Raw genomic sequence first — 9,997 nt, 5'->3', positions numbered from 1 at the left:
TCGTAAGGGCTGCGTGAGCCAGCCAAATGCAACCAAACGGAGCCGGACGCACGGGCCCTAAGCCCGAGTTCACACGTGCTGTGAATGTTTCCTCTGCCCCTTAGGTGAATTGGTTTTTTTTTTTTTCTTTTTTTTTTTTCTTTTTTTTCATTCTCTTGCGGAGGGTGCAGTTGCTAACCTGAGTTAACAGGTGGTGGTGGCACCTCAGATTTACGCACCTGGCGACCAAAATAGGAAGGTGACTGTACGTTTTTGCAAAACCAAAAGCTCTTTTTCAAAATGAAGTGAATCGTGCTCAGGAAAATGCCTGGGTTCTAATGTCCTATTTCTAATACATGTGCAAGCACTGGGAGTTGCAGTACTGCTTCATTACATGCCACCAATGTGTGTCAACCCTAAAAGGAGGCTACCAACTCACTTCTTTGCAGATAGTGACTAGGGCTAGGTGAGTAAAGGAGAATTAATCAAGCATGTTAAAGTATAAATGCACTGATGGTTACTTAAAATTAAGGTTGTATTACGTCAATACAATGTGTTACAAGTTTAATGTGTCCAGACTCATTTTTGGTTTTCTCCACGGTGGGTTGAGTCTTTCCATAGTCTATTTTCAGGAATTTTGTCATGGGAGTTGAGTGGGGGCAAGAATAGAAAGCGCGTGGCAGTTTTTTCAGTGCTGCAGTAACTATGAACAAGCTAAACCTAGAAAAGCTCTCCTTAGATGTTCGTGTTGATTGAAAGGAAACCAGCCTCCTGATTAACAGTCTAGTAAATATAGATCTGTCCTTGACTACCTTTACTGTACAACTTGTATGTAGTCCTAGAAAGTAGTGTCTGTTGAATATGTCTTTCCTCGAGCATGCAACATATCTGTACCCATTGACAACTTAGAAAGTAATCACTTTGGTACCATCTGTGGTTTGTTGACAGCGTACAAAGATTAACATACACAAGTTAGTGCAAGTGTTTTAAACAGAAAGTGAAACTATTGAAAGAAACTAATAAGGTGGCAGAGAGCAAGGAGAGTGAGAGGAATATGTTTTAAGATGAAATATTTTTGCAAGTTTTTATACGCTTTCTTATCTCTTTAATAGTGATCAGGTTGTTCCTGCAGCACAACCACCTTCACCCATTAGCTGTGAGAAAAAAGACAACATGTTGCCTTTTGTGGGGCTGAATAATCTTGGCAACACTTGTTATCTTAACAGCATACTTCAGGTGAGTTTGTTTCAGAAACTGGAGAAGAGATCTGAATACTAGATTTATAGTGTGACCAGAGTGTATAGAGGAGGGACTCCATTATATAATGGATAAAAATGAGATTGCACCTCTCTGCACCATAGGTTGTGGATATGGTGCATCTCTAGCAACTAAGGATCACATGTGGGAAGTTTTGTAAGGATTAACTATTTTGCCCCAATCCATTTCCTCTGTGAATTGGCCATGCCAATTCTTTGATTACACTATGTTTTTTCTTTACTGGGTGGACTGGACCATGTACGTGTTCACTGGAATTTGTAAGGCTTTGGGGTTTTTTTTTCTTCCAGTCTACTGCATAGTCCTTTGCTTTACAAACTTTATCAACGTGCAGAATTAAAAAAAAAAAAAAAAAAAAAAAAAGACTATTTGATTCTGTTTGCAGTTGAAGTGCTTTCTGCAAGACTGGTAAATGCGCATCTAATTCACAAGACCCTGAAACTAAAACTAGTAATTTCATTACTCAAATTTAGTAAAGTGGAACTAATGACATAAATGAAAATGAAAAAACAATTATAAAAAAAATTTAGTTTGTTTTCCATTGTTTGTTTAAGAATTTGAAACCACAACATGTCCTGTGTCTCCAAACATGCAGCTATAGCGGAAAGCTTCACTTTGGATTTCTGAATATTTATATGCCTTTGCTAAAGCTACAGGACAAATCTAAAGTGTTAGAGGTGAGATTTTTCAAAAGTTCCCAAAGAATCAGGTGTCCAACTCCTAATGAATTTTAAACTTAGTGCGGTTGGCCACTTATTCCTTTGGAAAATATCATTCATAACACTTTAAATTTGCTCCTATGCTTTAGCAAAGAAAAACATATAAATAGTTAAGAATTTAAAAGTAAACTCTTCAAAAGTAAGAATACTTCCTAAAAAACCTGAAGTATTTAAGGCAGACAAGGTGCTTTGCATGAATCTGATATCTTTTATTAGACCAATGCAAAGAATCTTGTCTGCCTATGTCCTTAGACCAGGACGGCTGCAACCTACACCCCTGAAGTATTTAATGCAGTTATGCATTTTGGTAAATGTATGCTGAATAGCAATGAAAACCATTACTTTTGAAGGATGATGCTGGTTAAACAGTTGACTGATGTTCTTCCTTTAACTTACCTGCAGGGATGTTGGAAGGATAAATTCATGTAATCTCTCAAACATTAATGATTTACACAGATACCTGGGTAGGAGTTCCATACTGTTGTGCATCAATTTTTAATGTCACTGTTATATTAATAAAAGGTGGATAAATTGTTCTCTCCACCCTTATTTGTATACACTGGCCCATGGAAATCTGCATCCTTGTTTGTTATGCCACCTTGGGAGAAGCAGAAACACATTTTAGTTATTGACATGGCCTGGTGCAACTTCTGCTCACCTCGTATTCTTTTCTTGTTTTAAATTGTTGCTGATAGGTGTTATATTTTTGCCCTGGCTTTAAAACTGGAGTGAAACATTTATTTAATATTGTTTCAAAGAAGAAAGAAATTTTAAAGGATGAAGGAGAGCAAAAATCAGAAAAGGTGAATATACGTGCATTACTATACCTATAATTAAATATTTATTTTCTTCTAATTGTGTAAGTAACCACATGTTCCATAGGGTGAGTTGTCATCTTTTCTCTTACTGTGTGTAGTAAAGTGTTTTCTTTAACTCTTGTTGAATGAAAGAATATAGCTGAATTATTTAGATACTACCCACCAACCTTGTATCTTGAAGGTTTTATAAGCAAGGATTTTGCTTTCCTGAAAATCAAGATGTCTCATCACTCACTTTTCTCATGGTACAATAACTTAACTAGGATTCTTTTTTTAACTAGATGGAAATGTTGTTGGTAGTTTGGGGGGGTAATGGAATATCAGGTGAAAACATCTTATTGTTCATATTTATTTCTTTCAGGCAAAGGAACAATGTATTTAGTCTTAGAAGCATCTGCTTTTACCCTTCTGGCAATGATGATCAGAAAAGAGACAACAAGGAGGAACGGAAGAAAGCTCACTGTTGTGTTCAGAAGCGATAATTCAAATGTTTTCTCTTATATTTTCACAGGGAAATTGTAAAGATGATTCAAGGGCAAGTTGTGAACTGATCTGCAGTTTGCACTCCTTGATTCTTTCAGTTGAACAGCTTCAGGCCAGCTTTCTCTTAAATCCAGAAAAATACACGGATGAACTTGCTACTCAGCCAAGAAGGCTACTAAATACACTTAGGTATAAATGAAATGTCAGAAACTTTTACTGAAATTTTTGATTTATAGTTGTATATTGTGATCTCTAAAAGTTTTGTGGGTAGGTATTCTTAAATTTGAGACTTAATTTCTGGGGTTTTCCGTATTTTGTAAAAGAGGCTACATCATTTTGTAGCAGGCATTCTGCTGTGTGAGAGCAGGTATATATGGAAAAGGATATAATTCCAGTCAATTTTTCAGTAGGGCAATGAAGTAGCAAGACCAGGAGAGAATGTCTCCCTTGTTTGTGGTTCATCCTTATGGTAACAAAGTCTGAGACCAAGTCAGAGGGTATGACCCTGAAAAGGTTCTGATTACTGAGGCTCAGATCCAGCAAAGGACTTTGATAGATGCTAATTTTGTAGCCTAAAGTATTCTCATTGATTTAAGTAGGACTACTCACATTTATTGTCAAGTATTATTTAAGTGCTCTGCTGATTAGGGTCCATGAAGCCCAGCATCTTCTAAGATTGAGTCCATGAGTGGGCCCTTAAGTTTTATAACCAGGGATCCTGGCTTTCTCGTATTAAAAAAACATTGCAAATTCTCTGATTTAAAAACCCTAAAATCCATGACTAAAATTAAAGGCCCCCCTACAGCACCCTGCCCTGCTGGTGCTTCTCACTCACACCCCACCCCCTGGCTTGTGCCTCTCATTCTCCATGCCCCCAGCAGGAGGGAGCAGCTGCTGCAGCACAGCAGAGCACTGCTCCCCCCTGCTGCGGCCTCAGACAGGGGAGGGCAGCTCCCTGCTCCAGTGAACACTCCTGGGGGCAGTGGGGGGACCCATGTCACCCAGATCTGTGTGGGGGGTGGGCTGTGGCTGCAGCAGGGGTGGCGCTGTGGGGCTGCACCTGGCTGCAGCGGGGGTAGTAGTGCAGGGTTGCATGTGGCTGCAGTCCCTCAAAGCTGTCACACATAGGGGATGTGTTGCCAGGCCAGCATGGAGCTCACAGTGGCAGGCAGTTTCTGCGTGGCTCCACTGTTCCGTGCTGCAGTAGGTTGCACCCACTGGGCTGTGGAGGTGCTAGGGAAGGGCAGCAGGGCGGAAAGCCTGAGCCTGCAGCACTCCAGTCCTGTGCACAGATATGGGGGGGCACAGGTAGGGTGGCCATCATAGAGGACATCCTGGTTTTCTGCTACTCTGTCCTCTTTTGATATGAAACCTGACACCTTCATGTCTTCTATTTTTCTTCTTTCAAGAGAAAAATAGAGGACATAAAGATGTTCTGTTTTGCATTAATAGAGGACAACCAGCCTGTCCTCTGATGGCCGCCCTAGGTGCAGGTTTCCCATACCCCAAAGGGAGTGCACGTTGCAGTCGGGAGCCAGGCCTGCTGTGTTGACTTCCCATGAGCTGCCCATAGCCCCATCCCACTTTCTGCTGGGGCGCTGTAGCTGTATGTTGTGGCCTCAGCCCCCACTCTGCCTGACTCCCTCCCTTCTTCCCTATGGGGGGCTAAGTTCCCCCCCACCCCACTTACCTGCAGGAGCTGCTCTTCAGGCTGCCCGCAGCCATGTGCAGGTACATACACATGGCACCCCCTGCCTGACCACCTTCCTCCTGCTCCCTCCCAGCCCCCTGCAGAGGGCTCGTCTCAAAACTGCAAAATCTGTGGGCTGCTCCAGTAAAATAAGAAATCTGCATCTGCCTCGTAAAGGCAAAATCCGTGATTGCCATCATCTGCTTTGTAAATAGTTTTAGTTGCTCCATATTTAATTTTTTCTGGTTTTGATTCCGTTCCATGAATTTTAATACTGTGCCTAGCTTTTTGTACATTGTGGAAATAGCTGTTGTTTAATAATTGAGGTGAAGTGATAGCGTTTGAAAATATACCTTGACATTGATCGTGTGGTAGTTTTTCTATTACTATGAAGCAGTGTCTATCAGTGGATGTGGGGAATTAGGGCCCTGTGGTGAGAGTCAGGAGTAGATCCATAGTAAGATACTGGGTAAGATGGATCATCTTTTCTTGGCTTCAATTTTCTCACCTGTAAAATGTTCATAAATATTTATTGCATAACATTGAGGTTTGTATGTTTGTAACGTATCGTTATGCTCATGAATCTTTGACAACAGGAAAAATTTACCAAAATATACCTGTATCAGTTGTTTGTTTGTTTTTTAAAGCCCACTGCTATATTGTCTGTTTTTATTGTTGTTGTCCTTCTAAGATGATTACAGCTACTAAAAGTTAGCCAGTTCCTAAAAAACTTTAAATCTGTCCTTTTTGCTGAATGTTGTGTCCTCCACCCCGTTTTATGGAGTATTCCTTTTGCCAGATATAACCAAAATTCCTATACAAAAGGAATGTATAAGACTAGCTGGCCACGTGAGAGCCAGTATAATTTTATAAATCAGTACTTATCTTTTTTTTTTTTTTTTCCCTTTTATAGAGAGCTGAACCCTATGTATGAAGGGTACTTGCAACATGATGCCCAGGAAGTATTGCAGTGCATCTTAGGTAACATCCAGGAAACATGTCAGCGTTTGAAGAAGGAAGAGTTGAAAAATATGCCACTGGAAGAGTCTGTAGCACAACTGGAGGAAAAGCCTAATCAGAGTGTTGAAAGCAATGGCACGAACAGCCCTGGTGAGGATGATGACAATACGCCAAGTGCTCACATTGCAGAGGAATATGAGGACAAGCTACTCAAAGGAAATGGGAAAAGAAAAAGTGAAACTGAGGGTGGGAATGCAAAGAAAAAATCTAAAGTATCAAAGGAGCAAAATTCAGTAGAGGAAAATCAGAGACAAACCAGGTCAAAGAGGAAAGCAACAGGGGAAAAACTAGAACCCCAAACAGATGCCATTGCTAAGTGCTGTGTTGAAAATGAGACTGCAAAGCCAACCCAGAAGAAGTCACGAGTTAAAATAAACTGGTTAAAATCTTCAGGAAAACAGCCCAGCATTCTGTCCAAATTCTGCACTTTGGGAAAGTTAACAACAAACTTGGCATCCAAAGACCAGATGAAAGAAACTGATGTTGGTGGACTTAAAGAGGCATCTGTGAGGTGTGAAAATGGTAACAATATAAAAGAAGAATATTGTGAGCCTGTCTCTCTGGAAAGTGCTGGTCAAAAAGGGACTGAGAAAGCAATAAAAAGTGAAGGTTTGTAAAAATTGTGTAAGACGTAAATAGAGTGTTACTTGCCTGACTGCCAGAGGTGGGTCTGGATCCAGCCCTCGGAAAAACTCCCATGGTCTGGATCTGGCTTGTGGTGGGGCTGGACAAGTTTGCCACTGCTGGTGTACAGAATAGAGCAGTGATTCTTAGCCAGAGGACTGTTGAGTCTTCTAAGGGTGTTTTGAGGCACCTCAAAAATTAGCACTTTAGGTGTGCAAACATCTACACAATACACAAAGTAAACCCAGAGCATTTAAATAGGAATCCATATTATCAAGAATATTCTGACCTGCTGTAGTCTTGCTGAGTTCATTGCAACAGAGGAATTGCTTTACTGTTTTTCCATAGTCAAAAAATGAGTGAAAGGTAAGAGCTGGCATTCTCTGAGGGGGGGGGGCCCTGAGGCTAAAAATTTGAGAACCACGAGAATAGATTATGGAATTGCAGACTTGAAGTCAAAGATGTCAGGGTCCTGAAAAGAGAGCTATTAGCAATTTGTTTAATGCCGGCATTGACAGTATATTAGTGATTTAAAAGAAATTATTCAGGATGGGATTCAGTATTAAAGGATAAAACCAAAACCTAGTTTTAAAACAATTTGCAAAATTTGAGCAGAGCCACATTGAGACAAGGATTTTCAAGTAATGCCTTATTCAGTACTAAACAGCTATCGCATTTCTATTGATATGCAATCATACACATATTTGACTCTGAAACTATGATACCATGCATGTTGTACATAGTGACTGTCCAGGAAGAAATGCCTGTAACTGCCCTTCTTATGTTCTTGTCTGAATATAGAATTTCTTATACTAAGACAAAGAATATGTTATGTAACTTTCTTTAGGTGCAGAGCTAGCTGTTTATGAACTAGTGGAGAAACTCTTCCAGGGTCAACTGGTGTTGAGAACACGATGTTTGGAGTGTGAATGCTTTACTGAGAGAAGAGAAGACTTTCAGGACATAAGTGTGCCCGTGCAAGAAGATGAACTTTCTAAAACCGATGAGAGTTCTGAAAGTAAGTAATAAAGGGATTCAAATGTGTGTATCTGGTTCAGTACCTAGATTAGGAGGGGTAAGGAGGATTGTGTCTTTTTACCATGTAAATCTAATAATAAGGATATTGGAAGAAATGTTTTTGGTTATAAAAATACAGGCCAATGACTATAGTATCATCATGATTCTCTCTCAACAGGGAAAACAGCTCTGATAACATGGGCGACTGTAAAGTATTAAAAATTTACATGAGTTTCAGGATATATATCAAGTTGCTTGCTGTCTCTTATTCACTTGAATAAATGCTGTCAATTTGAAAATAGCATCTATATTTAGAAAAAATATATACTACCATCTATAGGTAGCAGCCAAGAGTAAAAGATTAGAGGGTTGTTTTTCTTTTTTTTCCCCTCCCACCTTGTTTATTTTGCACAGCTAACAGGACTTTATTTTATATACACAATTTCATTTCTTGTCTTGGGCCATTTAGTCCGAGCTTGCCCTTTCTCTTGCTGAGATCCTTATAAACAACAGAGGGGGAAAAAAGTGATGCGGCTGCTGAAAAATTCAGGGCACTCTGACAAAAGAAATCAGAAATTTGATTAGTTTTTGGTGGTGGTGGTGATGGACTTTGTAGTGTGTTCTCTTAAATACCTTGCATGTAAACGTTTATCTACAAATTAATGTTAGTGTCTCTTGTAAAATAGCCATACAGGACCACAGAAGTATTACTGATGTATACTTATTTTATATATAGCTAAAACACCTGATCTTGATAGATAAATGCATCAAGCTTATTTCACAGTTTTTAAAAAATTATAACTAGAGCCTTGTATGTTCTTAAAGGAAAGATAGTTTTAACTTCCACTTGCATAGTTTTAGGAAGACGTTTTTCTTAGTCTTTCTTGTTTCACAGAAGAGTAAGACAGCCAACTTGCAATTCCATTTTTAACAGAGAGAGACTGATCTTGTCTTTGACACTCTCACTGAAGCTTTTATTAAAAGGAAAACAAAACTGATTTTTAAAGTAATATGCAAAGAATAACTTGCTGGTGGAGTTTCTTTGGTTTTTGGTTGTCTTTTTTAAACCCTACTTTGTAAAATAACTTTAAATTCTGCTGTCAGATACCCATGCATAATTTCCAGATATGTCTGTTACATGTATCTGAGAACAGAATGTAATTCAGTTGATATGAACATTGTATGTTGCTTTTGTTTCAGCTTTAAATAAAACTTGTTTTCCAGTCATAAAGTAATCTATATGATAAATGGTATTTTTCTTATTTTAACATTTCCCCAAATCAGGGAAAACTGGAATAAGCAAATCCTTTTGCTTGGTCTATTTGGTGCATATTAATACTTTTTGATACGATTCTCAGAAGTGTCTTTAACTTTTGCAGTCCTGTTCTTAAAATCCTGGTGGGAGGCATTAGCATTGTAAATAAGTATGTATCTTTGAATGTCATAATTTTCTTTTGTAGTTTCTCCAGAGCCAAAAACAGAAATGAAGACCCTAAAATGGGCAATTTCACAGTTTGCATCAGTGGAGAGGATTGTGGGAGAGGATAAATATTTCTGTGAGAACTGCCATCATTACACAGAAGCAGAACGCAGCCTTCTATTTGATAAAATGCCTGAAGTAATAACAATTCATTTGAAGTGCTTTGCTGCTAGTGGCTTAGAGTGAGTATTGCAGATAAACCATATTAAGAAACAGAGGAATAGTGCTTCTCGAAGAGAAACCTTGTCAAAACAGATGCCAGTATTTAATATTTTAAATAACTGAAGACTTACTGAATTTAACTTTTTTGAAGAACTCCTTGTGAAAACAGAAAAACAAATTGTTTTTTTACTTAACTGCTTAGTGTATTTTATGTTGCGTAGTTTAGGACAGAGCTAAATGTTTTCTTAGTATGAGACTATTGTTGTTTGTAACATCCCTCAGGGAGTTGTATTTTCAGTATGTCTTACCATAATTATTATTTTCCTGTATGTCTAGAGCTTGACATTTTAAATAATTTTTAAAGCTTTTTTTGTTTGTTTACTAATAACAATTCTTGTTTACCCAGCTTTAGGGATAGGTTTTGTTTAGTTACTTCAGAGTCGGTAAGCACAGAGCACTGAACTAGGTTTGCAACCAATGACAGTAGTGCTTCAGTCACTAAATGAACAAAACACAATTTAAAGAGAAATTGGTGAAAATATACCAGTTTCTATTCATCTTACAAATGACAAGCACTGGAGCTGTAGTAGTTGAAACTACCTTTTTGAATCATGACACTAGTTCATTTATAAATCCATGGTATACCCACATTTTTGAACACTGCATGCAGTTCTGGTCCCCACATCTCAGAAAGGATGTAGTAGAATTAAAAAAGGTACAAAGAAGGGCA

General features: G+C 38.6%; 1 protein-coding gene across 3 annotated transcripts in view; it reads left to right on the top strand.

The window, feature by feature from the left end:
• USP1 (ubiquitin specific peptidase 1) overlaps positions 1-9,997 on the top strand; it is a 28,362-nt gene that overhangs the window by 5,988 nt on the left and 12,377 nt on the right. For 2 of the 3 annotated variants that reach the window (XM_019501191.1, XM_019501190.1), the window contains 6 exons: positions 1,092-1,215; positions 2,669-2,776; positions 3,303-3,463; positions 5,878-6,593; positions 7,456-7,626; positions 9,086-9,287. In XM_019501191.1, the coding sequence (XP_019356736.1) occupies positions 1,092-1,215; positions 2,669-2,776; positions 3,303-3,463; positions 5,878-6,593; positions 7,456-7,626; positions 9,086-9,287 (1,482 nt within the window). Of the gene's footprint in view, positions 1-344; positions 446-1,091; positions 1,216-2,668; positions 2,777-3,302; positions 3,464-5,877; positions 6,594-7,455; positions 7,627-9,085; positions 9,288-9,997 lie in introns of all 3 variants that reach the window. The other variant, XM_019501192.1, reaches the window with a different exon arrangement.

This window comes from Gavialis gangeticus, unplaced genomic scaffold (genome assembly GCF_001723915.1).
Source record: "Gavialis gangeticus isolate Ggan-Ray unplaced genomic scaffold, GavGan_comp1, whole genome shotgun sequence".
In the NCBI taxonomy this organism is placed as follows: domain Eukaryota; kingdom Metazoa; phylum Chordata; order Crocodylia; family Gavialidae; genus Gavialis; species Gavialis gangeticus.
The sequence above is the reverse complement of the archived record's forward strand: the minus strand, read 5'-3'. Positions and strand labels throughout refer to the sequence as shown.